Source organism: Chiloscyllium plagiosum, unplaced genomic scaffold (assembly GCF_037043375.1).
Source record: "Chiloscyllium plagiosum isolate Xiang-an unplaced genomic scaffold, Cpla_swu_hap1 HiC_scaffold_18, whole genome shotgun sequence".
Taxonomy (NCBI): Eukaryota; Metazoa; Chordata; class Chondrichthyes; order Orectolobiformes; family Hemiscylliidae; genus Chiloscyllium; species Chiloscyllium plagiosum.
In genome coordinates this window covers 54,188,660-54,205,999 of record NW_028270156.1, presented here as the reverse complement: position 1 = coordinate 54,205,999, position 17,340 = coordinate 54,188,660, and the positions used below count along the sequence as shown (strand labels likewise).

At 39.7% G+C, this 17,340-nt stretch overlaps 1 protein-coding gene across 3 annotated transcripts in view; it reads left to right on the top strand.

Moving 5' to 3' along the window:
* Nucleotides 1-577: 577 nt before the first annotated feature.
* LOC122557881 (inner centromere protein-like) overlaps nt 578-17,340 on the top strand; it is a 36,541-nt gene continuing 19,778 nt past the window's right edge. For 2 of the 3 annotated variants that reach the window (XM_087996653.1, XM_087996651.1), the window contains exons 1-8: nt 696-759; nt 3,525-3,693; nt 4,277-4,432; nt 6,476-6,571; nt 8,377-9,122; nt 11,894-11,930; nt 17,007-17,076; nt 17,179-17,296. In XM_087996653.1, coding sequence (XP_087852779.1) covers nt 4,284-4,432; nt 6,476-6,571; nt 8,377-9,122; nt 11,894-11,930; nt 17,007-17,076; nt 17,179-17,296 — 1,216 coding nt within the window. In that variant the 5' untranslated portion in view covers nt 696-759; nt 3,525-3,693; nt 4,277-4,283. Of the gene's footprint in view, nt 649-695; nt 760-3,524; nt 3,694-4,276; nt 4,433-6,475; nt 6,572-8,376; nt 9,123-11,893; nt 11,931-17,006; nt 17,077-17,178; nt 17,297-17,340 lie in introns of those variants that run through there. The other variant, XM_043706048.2, reaches the window with a different exon arrangement.

Below are 17,340 nucleotides of genomic sequence, written 5' to 3'. Positions count from 1 at the left end.
AACCTCATACCTTTAATGCATTGTGTGAGCTGAGATGACACATTTTATTAGAAAACCAGAAGTTATCTTAAGAATGTGACTTTAAAGGAGCTCTGGGATTTACATATTAACGAACCAAAATTAGTAAAACCATTCCAAAAGATGAAATACTAAGTTTGTTTAATATATTTCAGCTGCATGACACTAAACTTTTCCGATAAATTCTGCGTCTTATGGTGCTACTCCACAACCACCTGATGAAGAAGCAGCGCTTCCAAATCCACCTGTTGGACTATAACCTGGTGTTGTGAGATTTTTTTTAACTTCGTTTAAAGTTTAAAGTTGGCCTGATTTGTAGGTGCCGGTGTTGGACTGGGGTGAAAAGAGTTAAACCTGTAACCTTAACTTTAAATCCTGTCTTTTTCAATATAAAATTTCAGTTATACCACACTGTAAATGCTTCCAAATAAACCTGTTAGACTGCAACCTAATATTGTGTGATATTTAACTTTAAAGTTGGCCTCCGCGTACGTTTTACGTCAGTTCCGGCGCATGTACGTCACAGGGTTGGTTTGTCGACATTGGCTCGTTCTGTAACCGTCGCTGAATTTAAAAGTTTAAACGGGCGCGCGGCTGCTGCTGGTTGTTGGGTTTGTCAGCGATTCTCCGGTAAGTGCCAACTACTGGGGAGAGGGCTGTCTCCGGACGGGGACGCAACCGGTCGATCCCGAGTTAGGGAGGACGGGGATTCAGACGGTTGCTTTGCTCCGAGGTGGAGAGGTGCGGAGGGGAATGCGGACGGCTGCTCGGTCCCGGGAGGTGTGGGGGGGTTGTTGCCTTCTAATTTATTTGTTCCCAGAAGGGTTTGAGGGAAGGGTGGAGGATTCGCTAGCACTGGAGGGCCCACAGGGATGTGAGCAGGAAGAAAGGCTGTCCTGCCGTGTGTGTGCAGCAATACGGCCGCCTCGGGATCTGGGATCTGTCCGTGCATTATTAAAGGCCTGGTCTTGAATTTCTGATGCGGAGGGTCCATGACGGTTGGCGGTGGCTTGCTCCTTTTTCAACTGATTCTATACTTAAGAGTTTTGATCTCCACAATGGTGTAGTAAGATTGGATTTATTGATATGCCACTGGCTTCAGGAAAATTAACTTCCATAACATGTACATTGGAAGATATTTAACGGTATTTGTTTTGCTATATCTACAGAGAGTTCTCACTTGTGTGTTGTGAAGTGTAACACTTTTTGATGCTCCATGTGTAAAGATATATGGTGGTGCCTCTCTATTCAAGCATATGGCTAGGCATCTTGCAGCTGCTTCATCCACCCTTAACTATGGGGATATATCTTCAGTTTGTTCAAGGAATTCTGTGTCTGCGCATAGGATTTACACAGGGTGTGGGGGTATCTTTAGATAGTCGTCCACGACAATAATTATTTCTGAAATCCCTCTGAAGAGGTGCGCTATAAAGTATCTCCGAGAAGGTTTTCAGTTAAGGTGTGAATTGGGGTTAAAGTTTTTATCACAAAGAACGGCGGATGTTAGAAAATGGAAACAAAAACGGAAATTGCTGGAAACACTCAGCATATTTGACAGCATCTGTAGAGAAATCCGTTAACGTTAGGGTCGAGTGTCCCGTCCTCTGAACATCTAACTGGAGTTCTTGGGGGGAGGAGGAGGCACTCGACCCCAAACATTAACTGATTTCTTTCCACAGGCACATATCCCTCTAAACTCTTATTATACCCATTCAGATGCCTTTTTAACTGCTGTAATTGTACCAGCCTCTGCCATTTCCTCTGGCAGCTCATTCCATTCACATACCACCCTCTTTGTGACAATGTTGCGCCTTAGGCCCCTTTTGTATTTCTCCACCCCCGACTAAATCTATGCCCTCTAATTCTGGACTCTCCCACTGCAGGGAAAAGACCTTGTCTATTTATCCTATCTGTGCCCCTCATGATTTTATAAACCTCTCAGCCTCTGTCTCTCCCATAGCTCAAATCCTCCAACACTGACAACATCCTTCTGATAAGAAGGCCAGAATTGCATGCAATATTCCAACAGAGGCCTAATCAATTTCCTGTAAAGCTGCAACATTTCCTCCTGACTCCATAGTCAATACTCTGACAATAAAGGAAAGCATACCAAATGTTGCCTTCACTATCCTATCTACCTGCAACTCTACTTTCAAGGAGCTATGAACCTGCACTCCAAGGTCTCTTTGTTCAGCAACACTCCCCAGAACCTTACCATTAAGTCCTGCTCTGATTTGCTCTTCCAAAATGCCACACCTCACACTTATCGAAATTAAACTTCATTTGCCACTCCTCAGCCCCTTGGCCCACCTGAGCAAGATCCTGTTGTTACCATAGCAAGGGTTGAGAGGAGGGTTCCCTTTGCTTTATTATAATTTCAATGTTTGACATTGAGCAAGTCTGCCTTTTCAAAGACAGGGAAGGTCTGGCAGGAGCAGGGAGGTCGTCAGTACTGAAAATATAGTACTATGGTTGCAAGAACAGGTTTTTGTGGTGTTACTTGGCAGCCATTGACTTCAGTCTTTTTGCCACATGCAAAGCACAAATAGGTGGATGGAGTATTCTACTTTGTGTAGGTGAGCATAGCTCCAAAACTCTAGAAACACAACCTCAACTTGAACAAAACGGTCTGCTTGAATAACATTCTCTCTAATTCAATGGTGCATTGTGTTATACTGAAACCTTGCAAAGGATGCAATGCTGAAAATGTGTTGCTGGAATAGCGCAGCAGGTCAGGCAGCATCCAGGGAACAGGAGAATCGACGTTTCGGGCATAAGCCCTGAAGAAGGCTTATGCCCGAAACGTCGATTCTCCTGTTCCCTGGATGCTGCCTGACCTGCTGCGCTATTCCAGCAACACATTTTCAGCTCTGATCTCCAGCATCTGCAGACCTCACTTTCTCCTCCAAAGGATGCAATGCATCAACTCAACTAGTGTCTGATAGCTTGCAAACCCACACCATTGGTGTGACTGTAAGTTACCCAAATTTCACAAAATCAATGTGCAATTAACCTGATCTTAAAAATAACATTAATCAAACATGATGTGGAGTGCCAGTGTTGGACTGGGTTGGACAAAGTTAAAAATCACGCAGCACCAGGTTGTAGTCCAATAGGTTTATTTGGAAGTACATGAATCAGTGATTTTCCCCAATATCCAAATAGTTGGTGTATGTGGATGGCATACAACTGCAGCAGACATGAATGTGGCCCATTTTTGCACCAATGAACTTCCTGCATCCACATGAATGTGCAGCTTTGTGTGCACATAATACCAGCTCGTGATGTAGCAATTTTGACAAATAAGTAGTCTTTTGATCAAAAAGGACTGAAACCAGTCACTCCAATTGGGTGTGATAAGTTGTTGTCAATTTTGATTTGCACCATTTATGGGAATTTTCACATTAGAGATGGAACCTCACCTGTAAAAGAATCTTCTGCAGGCAGAAAATAAAGCAAGCTGTATTTCAAGCTGCTGTTTAAGTTTTTTTTGTTTATGACTTCAGGTTTGAAGCTGGAGGAAGCTTGTGTGCTCTCAAGAGTCTGCTCAGTGAATAGATAAGATTAAAAACACATCAGGGCGTGGAGTGCTCAAGACAACTGAGATATTTGCGACTGCTGATGATCCAAGACATTGATTAAACAACTTTTAGTCTTGGGTCAAACCTTTTTAAGGTATTAAATACGCATTCATTTCATTTGTTTTCCTACTGGATTGCTATCCTTGTTTACATGCCTGATGTCAATTTTTTAAAATTCCCCTGGGTGAGCATACAATGTTCTTTCGTTCATGGTTAGGTGGGTCAGTTTATTGATCATCAGGAAGACAGTATCTCCTCCATGTGCTTCCATTACTGTTTTGAAGCATTCTCTGAAAGGATGTTTGAGTCTTTCATGGACCCTAAATCTATAATGGGCTAGAGTTTTGTCAGAGTCCAAGCTGACTCCATCTTCTACTCTCATTGTTCCCCATCTGATTTGTTAACTACATTGAAAATCAGTTAATATGTAATGGATTGTGGATGATTTTATTTTATTTTTTATTTTGTTAATGTTTATGGGGTGTGGGTTTTTATTTATTGCTCTGAACGTAGTTGAGAGTTTGGAGAGACATGAAGGCCAGGCCAGGTCAGGTCCTTCCTCCTTTGTGCACTCTTGCACTTCATGGGCATATATATTCCAAATTTAAACTTCATTAGTTAACTTAAATCACTTTGTCTACTTTGCTTAAATGTTATCCTTTTTTTGTGCCATTCAGTGACATCATGGCTTTGAGAACAGCAATCACAATGGCAGACACTGATAACATGCTGAAATTGTTTGGTGAAAAACTCCATATTGTTATTGAAGATTTCAAAGAAAATACCATATGGCTGAAAGAAATCCAAGAGGAAGCCAAAAAGATGTTCATCAGGTTAAAAAAAAGTTTTGTAATTTTGCAAACTCCATGTTGGCCACTGTACCTTTTTTGCTTTTGATATACTCAGTTTTGTAGCTGTTCAAACAAAGTATTGAGTAGATTGCCAGAGGTTGGTTTTTCGACAAAAGTTGCAGATTTATACAACTTATATATTTAAGATTTTCAGTTCAATGAAATTTTTAACTTGTTATGGGGCTAAACTCCTTAACCAACCTCATAACTAGGTAGCTTAATAAAGGCAAGCTATTTGAGATGTTTTGCTGGGATTGATGAAGAGAGTTGTCACTTCAAGTATAATTGAACATTTTTATATTATTAAGTTAAAAGTAGATTTCAATTGGCACTTGTTTCAAAAAATCATTAAAAGTCTTGTTTATTAAGTGTTTTTTTAAGTCTCCTGATGGAAACACAGGCTGAATTGAGACATGTTTTACAATCATTTAAGATGCAGCAAAAAAACAATTCAGGCAAAAGCTGCCAATGGTGTTGCAGCCAGTTGCACTCATTGGTTACCTGGTGAATCATAACCTTCGTGCTTTAGTTAATGCATGAACTACTGTCCCCTGGTCAAAATCCTTCTTTCCAAGTAGCTATCATTACAAATGGGAGCGTTTACCTCATTCAGAAAGTAAAAATCAATTGGTGCATCCTTCTGTGACAATGTCAAGTTAGATTTGCCGTTTCATCATTTTGGCCTAGTTTGATTTCAACAACTTCAGATTTATCTGCAAGGTTCGTTTATTTATTTATACAGCTTTTGAAAGAACACCTTATTGTTACTTTGTGAAAAATGGCCATGTTTGTCTTGCAGTCAACAACCCCTCCAGACCCCAAAGGTCCACCTTTTTAGCCTTTTATTGCTCAGATATATACTATAATTAGACTAACTGAAAATGCAGCATTCCACAAGTATTCAACAATACTTGACTCTATTTTACTGATGCCTCTCTAGTGCTAATCAGTTCCTATGATTGTCTCACTGCTTGTCTGGCATGCAGCACTAGGTGAAAAATTTCCTTGAACTTACTCTTGTGAAATCTGGAACTATTCTTTACTCCCTACAGCAATTTATTTCCTGCACTGTTTCCATCCTTGATAACTGTTGGAAACTGCAAATTTTCAATTTATTTTCTTTGACTCCTGAATCAATTTTCTGTCCACATCAATGCCAAAGACCACCACTTTCCAGCTCTCTAAAGTTAGACAAGTTCATCTAAAATCTTTCAGTCACCCCAAAAAGCTGAGTATTCTATTGGTCTCCTGAATAACTTGATTTTGCACCCAGTATAAACATGGGTCCTCCAATTCTGTCCATATATTAACACTCTTCAAATCTCATTTGCCAATCATGTGTTTTCTGGCCATCATGGACTTCCCGTCAGATGATAGCTCGGTTTTAAAATTCTTATCTTTGTCTTCAGATCCCATTACTGTCTCTTCCCTCTCCCCCCCCAGTGCTGCAGCCTTAAAGTCTTTTAATGCCTATAGTTTTTTTTGGTCTCCTTTTTTTTTAATTGCTTAATCATTGGTGACATTACTGCCATTTTCCTTTGCTGCAAGATATGAAATTCTCTCCGCTCTCATTGACATGTCCCTTTTTGAAATAATATCTGAGATCAAGTTCTTGCTCATTGTGGCCAAGCAATTTAAAAAAAAAAATGTTTTCATTAGTATCACTTAAGTCTTGTGATGTATTACTATGTTAAATGTGTCTCCAGAAATGGATATTTTTGTGCATTGTTCATTTGGGCCCAAGAACAAGTAACTGAACAAGTTATAAGTTGCCAACCAAAAATATAGAATCTCTCTCTCTCCACCGATTTTAAAATCCATCTAGTAAATTCTAAAATGTTGAGTATAGGTGTTACAATTCCCTTCATGCCCTGAGTCTGTCTTTATCATCAAAGAAATAGGGCCATGTACACTGCCAGTATACAGCACACATTATTCACTTGCACAAATGAATAATAAACACAAATAAGAACTTGAGCACCAGTTGAGTTTTGCTGCTAATGTGAGAATTGAAAATATTTTCAGTGACTTTACTGCGGAACCTGAGCTGATGCCAAAAACACCTTCAGAAAGAAAGCAGCGTAGGAGACGACCATCTGTGGCCCAGGATTCCACTAAGAGGTAAGCATTATCAGTGGTGTCCAGTAAACTGAGATGTAGTTTGAAGGCATTAATCTCCTGAACACATTCAGTGGTCAAATTGCTTTCTTTAGAAGCAACAGAAATACTGGTTTTAAGTTTGCAAAATTTCCTGAATTCCAGAATAGTGTCAACTTTGGAAACTAGCAAACACAATCCTGTTCAAAAGTGGGGTAAGAAAAAATGGGGATGTCAGGGTGCTGACTATGACATTAATATGGGAATTTCTTGAATATATTGGTAAGGCAATCTTAGAGTATAACATTGCGTTAACATTGTTTTGCAAACGGCAACTTGAGTTTGACAAACTTATTTAGGGCTTTTAAGGGTGTAATGAGAGACATGGGTGAAGAGAAGCCATTTGTATTCCAAAAGAAATTCAATATGGTGTCAAACCAAAGGCCATAGGCATTAGAAGGTTCATGGATTTACAGCAATAGTATTTGTGTTGATATTGGTTTGATTAATGGACAGGAAAAAAATTGTGATAAGTGGGATGTTATTTGGGGGGGGGTGGTAGTGAGGGTCATTGTACAATGGACAGAGTAAACAGTGTATGCTATCATTAGAAGAATGAAATGTGATTTCTTGAGGCATTAAAGCTCATTAGTATGGGCAAAAAGAGTTTGCTTCTATTGGTTGGGCAATGTATGACATTAGAAACTGGCCCAAAAATAAGAAATTTCTTCACGCAAAGTATAGTAAATGTTTGATCGTTCTCTCCAGAAGGTTGTAAATGCTCCATTATGGACTATTTAAGACTGGGATAGACTTTTGGCCTTGTAGAATCAAGGAGTATGTGTAGTGGTCAAAAAAATTAAGGCAGAATATCAACCATGATCATAGCAAAGCAGACTCTAGACATCAGGTCCATTCCTCTTTCTATTTCTTGCATGTAAAGTTCTGCCTCTTCAGGCTGTGGACTGCTGGTGGGTAATCTGATGCTGGTACAGAGCAGTCTGCTGGATAGCTAACTGGATTGAAATTTACTTTTATCAAAATTTAGTGTGTGCAGGAAAGTATAAAATTGAAAGAAATTTCCGATTCAAGTGTGAATGAGTTGCTATCCTTTGTAATCTATTTACCTAGGGTGGAATGTCCCTAACTGTGTAAAGAAAACTTTAGAAAATGTTGCTAATATGAAGGGGTGTTGGATCTGGGTTAATTTGGTTTGTGTAGAGATTTTAATTTGAAGGATTTACCTCCAAGGCATTGAATTTAATAAGGTTTTGGGGAAACGTAGTATGCTGCTTTTGTAGAATGTAGTTCCACTACACTTTTTTTTTCAAAAGTTTGGAAGTCCAAATGATAAAAGGAAGGATGGGATGAGGAAGGTGAGTCTACTTCCATTTTATGCTGAATTGAGAGGTGAGTTCTTGTGCAGTTCAAAGTGCTCTCCTCCCAAGAGTCATGCATAGCATGTTTCATGCTTCATTATATGATCACTTTGGATTGTTTTTAATGGATCACTTGGCCAGTACTATTTTGATTTTTGCTTTGAGTTCCATTGGAGTTTGGTGCAAAAGGTTCTGTCTTTAATGTATTCACATTTCGCAGTACAATAGTTAATGAAACTACTTTTCGTGCCATCATGTGACAAAGGTACTGAATAACTCCAATTCTTTTGGAACTGAACCAGTGTTATTAAAGCTTTAGTGAATTTAGGGTGGAATGTCCCTAACTGTGTAAAGAAAACTTTAGAAAATGTTGCTAATATGAAGGGGTGTTGGATCTGGGTTAATTTGGTTTGTGTAGAGATTTTAATTTGAAGGATTTTATTTCTCCAGACTTTCTAGAAGCAGAAGAAATTTGAGGCGCTCTTCAACTCAAAGGGCAAAGCTCAGAAGTAGGGTTGTTGAGGAAGATAACAGTGGCTACAATAAGATAGTTGAAGAGCCAGAACCGCCTGTACGTCAAACACGGTCAACGACACGTGCATTAGCAACTGCCAATCTTGAAACTGAGAAAAATGAGCTTGCGGTTGTCCCAGTTAATGGTAGAGTGCCACTTGTTGTCTTGTCACTAAATGACTGTAAAAGTGTTGAGTTTCACCAAAAAGGTGAAGTTGTTGACTTAACCAAAACTCTGTCGACTTCTTCTGAAGATGTGCAAAAGGAATTTGAAAGACAACCACCTCCTAGTGCACCTGTTTTGGAAACCATATCTGCTGCTACTTCAGTGATCCCCAGGAGCCCAAATCGAGCAGCCACTAAGATGAAAATAGCAGGTGCAGTAACTGCTAAAGAAAATAGCGTAAATGAGTGTTTAGCTGATCAGGAATTAAATAATTCTATGAAGTCATCAGCAGCTACTGAAAACTCCATCACTGAAAATGAAAACCAGTCTAGTCATAAGGCTGTTCGTAGATCAGTGCGGAAAAGCACCACCAATCACCGGTCCAGCTGTCATAGCTTAATGGATAAATATTCATTGAATATTCAACGGACTGTCATGGTACAAGAATCGATGAGGAAATCCTTGCGTAAATCTATGGCCAAGAGGAGGGATATTCGAGAATCCTCTGCTTCCAGCTGTAAGTATAACGGAATATGTTTTAGACAACGTGGTGACAAATTGTACCTAGTCAATCTGCAAAAAAAGAGGTTAACTAAGTTCTTCTACTTGAACCATATGAAACTGAACTTAAGATCACAAAATATTTTGGCTATATTTGCAAATAGAAGGATCTGTGTTGAGACAATGGAGAAAAGCCTTTCTCATAGCTTGTATAACTCTGTTGTATAACCTGTTTATTATAAATTTGATTTGATTTCCCTACAGTGTGGAAACAGGACCTTTGGCCCAACAAGTCCACACTAACCCTCCAAAGAGCAACCCACCCAGTCCCCAATATTTATCCCTGACTAGGCACCCAACACTCTAGGCAATTGAGCATGGCCAATTCACCTGACCTACACATCTTTGGATTGTGGGAGGAAACCGGAGCACCCAGAAGAAACCCACGCAGACTCTGAGAATGTGAAAACTCCACACAGTTGCCCGAGATGAGAATTGAACCTGGGTCCCTGGCGCTGTGAGACAGCACTGCTAACCACTGAGCTACTGCACCGCCCCAACAAGTCCGTACTGACCCTCCGAAGAACAACCCAACCAGACCCAGTCCCCTACCCTATATTTGCCCCTGACTAATGCACCGAACACTACAGGCTATTTAGCATGGCCAATTCACCTGACCTGCACATCTTTCTTTCCAGGCTTAGTCTTAAGAAGCAATGACAGGGATCATCTGAGATCTGGAGGTTAGCTATTGTTGTCTTAATCTAGCAGAATGGCTTGAAAGGAGATGGTGTTCAATCTGGACAGCATAGTCCAAATAGGAGCATGTTGAACTTTATCATCCAGTTTAGTAACAACATGAATATGCTTCAACATTAACTCCCCTTTCTTTTGTTTCCTTTATTCCCTCATTGCCCCAAAGTTATTGATTCTCTGACTTGAATATAATTGTGAAATATCTGTAGTATTCTCTGGAGTGTTCCAGGGCTTCCCAACTTTGTGAAGAAACTTCTGTCCAAAATGACTGACCCCTTATTCTTGAGATTATAATCCGCTCATTCTACACTTCTAACTGAGGAGATGTCCTCTCTGCATTTCTTTTTTAATGTCAGTATGATCACTGGTGGTAGTGTCCCTGCCCTTGACCAAGAAACCTAGGTTCAAGTCCCATCTGCTCCAGAGGTGTATAATAACATCTCTGAAGTGGTTGATTTCGGGGAAAAAAAAAAAGTCAAATCACCTATTTGACTCTGAAGTTCCAAAGACTGCTGCCCGATCATGTAATCTCCTTGTAGTTTAACCTTTTGCACCTTTTTTAATTGAAGATCCAAACATGTGCTGCTTTCATTTTATCTGCTGTCCTAGTTGGATCACAACATCCCCTACTTTATGCTTCAGGGAGAAGATAATATCAACATTAGTTATCTGCATAATTCTTGTCAAGATTCTATCCTCACTCTGCAGCTACTGCTGCAATGCTAATCATGGCAGCTAAATTTGCCATGAGTTTGACTGTATAGACTGTCATAATGACTACTATCTTCTCTGCAGTGACCTGTCCCAATCCCATCTGTGTCTGAAACTTTCAAATTGCTATTGTCATGTCAGACCTAATCATAGTATGCTATGATGACTGAAACTCCACAGCATTTTTGCGATTTACTGTGATCTGTCCCCAGATAGTTCTGGGTCCTTTTTCCTATTTAATGAATTTTTGGATGAGAATATAGAAGGCATGGTTAGTAAATTTGCAAATGATACCAAGAAGGTGAAGAAGGTTTTCTAAGTTTACAAAGGGATCTCTATTAAATGGGACAATGGGCTGAAAAGCACCAGATGGCGTTCAATCTGGATAAATGTCCCAAAATGCAAAATCTCTTTTGAAGTCTGTGTCACATATAGACAGGGTGGTTAAAAAGGCATTTGACATGCTTGCCATCATTGCTTAGTCCTTTTTGTTTATGGGAGTTGGGAAGCCATTTGAGGTTTTATGGGGTATTGATGAGACCTCCTCTGGAATGCTGCATCCAATCCAGTTTTAGGGAGAATATTCTCAGCTGGAGCCGGTTCTGAAGAAGTTTGCCAGTATGTTGCTGGGTATGGAAGGTTGGAGTTAGAGAAGCTGGGACTTTTTCACTGGAGCATAGGTTGAAAGGCGAGCTGACAGGTTTATAAAATGGTAGCTTATTTTTCCCTAAATTGGGAGATTTCAAGACTTGGGCGGTACAATTTAAAGGTGAGCAAGGAGATTTTCAAGACATGATGGGTAATTGTTTCACTAGATGGCTCACGTGGAATGAACTTGCTGAGGAAGTGATGGATGTGGGCACAATTACAATTGGATAGGTACATGAATAGGAAAAGGTTGGAGCGATATGGCCCAGGTGCAGGCAGGTGGGACTAATTTAGTTTGGGATTATGTTTGGCATGGGCTGGTTGGACCGAAGGTTCTGTTTGTGTTGTATGACTCTTGTCTTGCATTATGTCAATTAAATGATCACCCAAAATCATGGAACAAGTTGGAAAAAGACTATTTAGTGTGGTGCATGGATTGTTCAGATGCAGATGTTATCTACTATTTTTGTCTCGGTCATTGATTACTATCCTGTACTTTATGCCCTATCTTGTGCTAGAAAATCTAGCCAAATTTTGTAACTGACTTTATTCTCTTAAATACACCTGTCGGAATCCAGAATTGATCAGGTATTTTTCAACTTCAGATTTTGTTTGGTGCTCTTTATTTCATTGTAAAATTTTCTAATTTGCTTGTCTGTCTTTTGCTTTTAGCTCACATCAGTAATGACAATATGGATGAGAGAATGCGGTAAGAGAATATTTACTTCAATATTCATTCTGAATATTGACCAGCAAGTCGTTAAATGGGTCACAAATAATTGCAACTTCTGCTTACCTGCCCAACATTTATCCCATCTAGTGGGATCTGTTGAAGTGTGTAATCTGAATCTTTTTCTTTTTCGGAACAAATATCCAAGTTTCTAGGTTTTGTGGCTATCTGAAGGAACAGTTCTACATTTATGGGATATGGGTGCTGTTGGCAAGGCCAGCATTTGTTGCCTAACTCTAATTGATGTATTAGTTGATGTTTGTTCAACCACTTTGGAGGGCAGTTAATAGTCAACCATATGACTGTGGGTCGCAAATCATTTGGGTCAGCCCATGTAAGGATGGCAGACTTCTTTCCCTAAAGGACACTGTGTAATGGAAGGGTGCTTAAAGCAATCCGTACTGGTTTAATGGTTCCATCACTGCTTGCTTTTTGTTTCCTCCACCCCCCCCCCTTGGTCTATTCAAAATTTGGGAGGATAAATGGCTGTTATTTTCACTTGTATGTGATGATGGGAACTCTTATTCCCTCTCTCTCTTGCTTCTTCTAAATTCAATGATGAAAGTGGAAATGGGAATGATATGGGCAGATGTGTAGTGGGGCAGCCCACTGTATGCTATCGCACAAAGTCAGATCATCCACATTGTTCCCCAGTCTGTGTATATTTTCTTGTTAAAACATTTGCTCTTCCTATGAGCAAATTTTGTTATAAACAGCTGGTGCATAGGTGATATGATTTTTTGCAGTTTCAATTAGGATAAGGTGCCTTTCAAACCTTTTTCACCACTTCTTCTGTTAATCCTTTTAAAACAGGATCATTTGAGGCCAATTTTTATGTGCCCTGTATTTTTCCTAGCTAAGATCCAGTAACCAGACTGGCACTAGTTGTTAGTTATTACAAGTTACAATCTGCTGACACAAGGTATGAGAACTACAATGATTAAAAATGCTTAAACCTTAAATTGAGTTTGTGTTCTGGTTAGTGAAAACAGATACATTCCTCTAGATACCAGTGTAATTGGAAACATTTTGAGCCCTGCTGTTAGTAGGACTTCACCTTAATGTCCAAGAGTAGTGAAGCCAGATGTTATACTTTGTTGTTGCTTTTATCACATACATGTTTCCTGATTTTTAGATGTCACCTGATCTATGCATAACTATACACCGCCTTTTTAAGTTGTGAAGTAGCCTGTTCAGGAAACTAGTTCGTTGTAAAGTGTTACACCTTGTACTACCCATAAATATTAAATTGCTAAGATATGAACAATGAGATTCTTTGGCAGAATAGTGTGCTCTGTTTTAGAAATGGCTTAAGTAACTGAAATATGCAGTGCAGGGCTAAATGGCATCTTGCTCAGTGTTCTAACTCTTGCTTCTAAGTTGGTTTTATGTACCACACCAGAGGCTTCATAACACAACTGAGGCTGACTTAGTATTCTTATCATTATAGGAATGCTACATTGTTATCTTTTTGATGTGCTATCTTTTGAGTGAGCTGCAAAACGGAGTTCCTCTTTGGACTTGGGCCCACAAAAGTTTCCACATCACTATTTCAAAGAGCAAGGAAATCTCCCTAAGTTCTGGTCAATATTTATTATCACTAGCGTCACAAAAACAAATGTTTATCAATTGTTTTCAAGTTACTATTTTTGTGCCTCTGCTGTGTGCAAATTTCATTGCTGTATTACTGCACTAAATAGTATTATTCAACTTCTGGTCATTGGTTGTGGATTGCTGTACTTTGGGATGTCCTAGAGTTGTGAACAGTATAAATTGTATGTTTTAAATACCAGGTCCATGTTAGTCTTTATCTTGTCAGTGAGATAGGGGCCAATTGCAATTTATGAAAGGCAAAGTTTGATAAGCACATATAAATCACATTACATGTGCAGAATAGAATAGATTTCAGTATAGGAACACGTGTCAGCAGCATTCTCCTCCCTTGATTTTCCCTTCAGCTCCAACTGCAAAATGTAGTTGGAGCTGAAGAGTTAAATTTGCTGTAAAAGCAAAAGTGCGCAAACATCTGGCCAGTGAGATAATATTTAATCAATCTTTTCCTAGATGTTTAAATAGAAGATTGGAAACACTTAGCGAATTGTACCTATGGCTATTTGAGCATGTGTATATTAGCTATGGCATTGTGAAAGCCATTCATATAAACCTGCAGCATGAGTCTGTAGGCTCCAAACAATGTGTCCTCTCTTCCCATCCTTTGTAGTTATTTAAAGTCTTTTGCTGTTTACTGTCAGAACTGGAAGTCTTGCATTGCAAGTGTTCACTTTAGATGCAATTGGAAATAAAGGCTTTTTAAAAATTCATGTTTTATTGTTTTTGAGGATGTTGATGTGAACTCCTTCAACAGTAGACTACAGCAGTTTAAAGTGCTGTCAGGAAAAGAGTTCCAGGATTTTGTTCGGTGACAGTGAAGCAATGACTGCTTCATAAATCAAATCTGAGCCATTTGTTTCGAGGGAAACTTTGAAGGTAGTGATGTTTCTCTGGATCTGCTGCCCTTGTCCTTCTAGATGGTAGAGATTGAGTTTGGAGAGTGCTTTATAAGGAACTGAGTTTCTGCAATGCAGGTTTTGGATGGTACACATGGTTGTCACTGTATTGGTGTCAGACATAGCTGTAGTCTTGAATTTTTATACTCCAATATGATCTGATGTCATCAAATAGCATTTTAAAAATTCTTTTCTGTTTCAGAACAATAACTTAAGCCAATTTGTAAACCCAAGTTTTGTATTGATCAGAGCTTTGTATTTGTCAGTCTGAAGTTTTACGATCCTTGAGTTAAAACATCACCAGTATCTGAGAGCACAGCTCTATGGTCCAGTAGGACTATGGTGGCTTTACGTTTTTTATATAGCCTGTAAGCAATGCAGTTTTCAATTATTGAATTATGAAAAAAGGGCAACTTTTTCCGAGGGTGGTACGTGTATGGAATGAGCTGCCAGAGGAAGTGGTGGAGGCTGGTACAATTGTAACATTTAACAGGCATTTGGATGGTATATGAATAGGAAGGGTTTGGAGGGATATGGGCCGGGTGCTGGCAAGTGGGACTAGATGGGGTTGGGATACCTGGTTGGCATGGACGGGTTGGACCAAAGGGTCTGTTTCCATGCTGAACATCTCTGACTGTACTCAATAAGTTTACTTATGAAGTCAGTTTTGTGGTAACTTTTTTTGTTTTAAAAATCTGTCAATTGCTGTTGCACTTAAAATTTATGGCCTCAGAGGCAGGTGAGGTGCTGGAAGACTGGATATTGGCTAACATGGTGCCACTGTTTTAAGAAAGGTGGTAAGGACAAGCCAGGGAACTATAAACCAGTGAGCTTGATGTTGGTGGTGGGCAAGTTGGAGGGAATCTTGAGGGACAGGATGTACATGTATTTGGAAAGGCAAGGACTGATTAGGGATAGTCAACATGGCTTTGTGCATGGGAAATCATGTCTCTCAAACTTGATTGAGTTTTCTGAACAAGTAACAGAGGATTGAGGGCAGAGTCATAGATGTGATCTATATGTACTTTAGTAAGGCATTCAACAAGGTTCCCTGTGGGAGACTGGTTAGCATGGTTAGATCTCATGGAATATAGGGAGAACTAGCCATTTGGATATTGGAATGGCTCAAATGTAGAAGGTGGTGGTGGAGGGTTGTATTTTGGACTGGAGGCCTGTGACCAGTAGAGTGCCACAAGGATTGGTGCTGGGTCCACTATTTTTCTTCATATGTCAACGATTTGATGCGAATATAAAAAAAGTACAGTTAGTAAGTTTGCAGGTGACACCAAAATTTGAGGTGTAGTGGATAGCAAAGAAGATTACCTCTGATTACAATGGGATCTTGATCAGATGGGCCAATGGGTTGAGAAGTGGCAGATGGAGTTTAATCCAGATAAATGTGAGGTGCTGCATTTTGGGAAAGCAAATCTTAGCAGGACTAGTACACTTAATGGTAAGTTCCTAGGGAACAAAGAGACCTTGGAGGGCAGGTTCATAGCTCTTTGAAAGTGGAGTCGCAGGTAGATAGGATAGTGAAGGTGGTGTTTGGTATGCTTTCCTTTTTACTGGTCAGTATTGTGTACAGGAGTTGGGAGGTCATGTTGTGGCTGTACAGGACATTGGTTAAGCCACTGTTGGAATATTGCATGCAATTCTGGTCTCCTTCCTATCGGAAAGATGTTGTGAAACTTGAAAGGGTACAGAAAAGATTTGCAAGGATGTTGCCAGCTTTGGAGGATTTGAGCTGTAGGGAGAGGTTGAAAAGGCTAGGGCAGTTTTCCCTGGAGCGTTGGAAGCTGAGGGGTGACGTTATAAAAGTTTATAAAATCATGAGGGGCATGATTAGGATAAATAGACAAAATCTCTTACCTGGGATGGGGGAGTCCAGAATTAGAGGACATAGTTTTAGGGTGAAGGGGGAAAGATAAAAAAGACCTAAGGGGCAACCTTTTCACGGAGAGGGTGGTACATGGATTGAATGAGCTGCCAGAGGATGTGGTGGAGGCTACTATAATTGCAACATTCAGAAGGCATCTGGATTGGTACATGAATAGGAAGGGTTTGGAGGTGCTGGCAGGTGGGCATAGATTGTGTTGGGATATCTGGTCAGCATGGAAGAGTTGGAATGAAGGGTCTGTTTCGGTGCTGTATATCTATGACTTTGACTGCTAACATTGAGCATGAGAAATGGAATTTCTGAATGGTGATCAGTTCATCTTGGGGCTTGGGGCTGTTTGTGCACCACACAAAAGGTAGTTTGAAGATTCTTTTCATTACAAAATATTAGGGTACCTCTTGGATGCAGTTTTGCTTTAAAATCCATCATTTGTTCTGTTGGCTGTCTTCTGGACATTGTCCTCCGTAAACTTGTACAACTGAGCAGAATCTCTAACTTGTCTATTTTTGTTTTGCATGTGGAAAGACTTATTACCATCTCCATAGCTAAGATAAGCTGATGAAACTAAGATTAAGAGCAGATCCTTTGGCTCACATTGTTGTAAACTTTTTATTTTGGAAGCTTGAACAATTTTTGTTTTAAATCACTCAGAGTTGATGAATGTTCTGGTGCTCCACTTAAAACTGAAGAGCGAAAGGAAGATGAGCAATCAGCCACTAAGGTAGGTTTTAAGAATTGGCAATTTTTAATTAAAGCTTAACTTCTGTACAGGAACTTTTTCTGTTAGATAAATGTGTAAAGTAAGCTGCTTCACTTTGTACAGGTTCCTGAAAATCAAGAACGTAGATGCACACGAAGTGTAATGAAAACTGCCATGAACAGTCAAGAGAAGGAAGTGTCAGCTAATGTAGAAACATGTAGAGCTTCAAAAGTTCAGAAAGGTATATAAATTCAATTTTACAACTTCAATAAGCTGTGCTTCCAT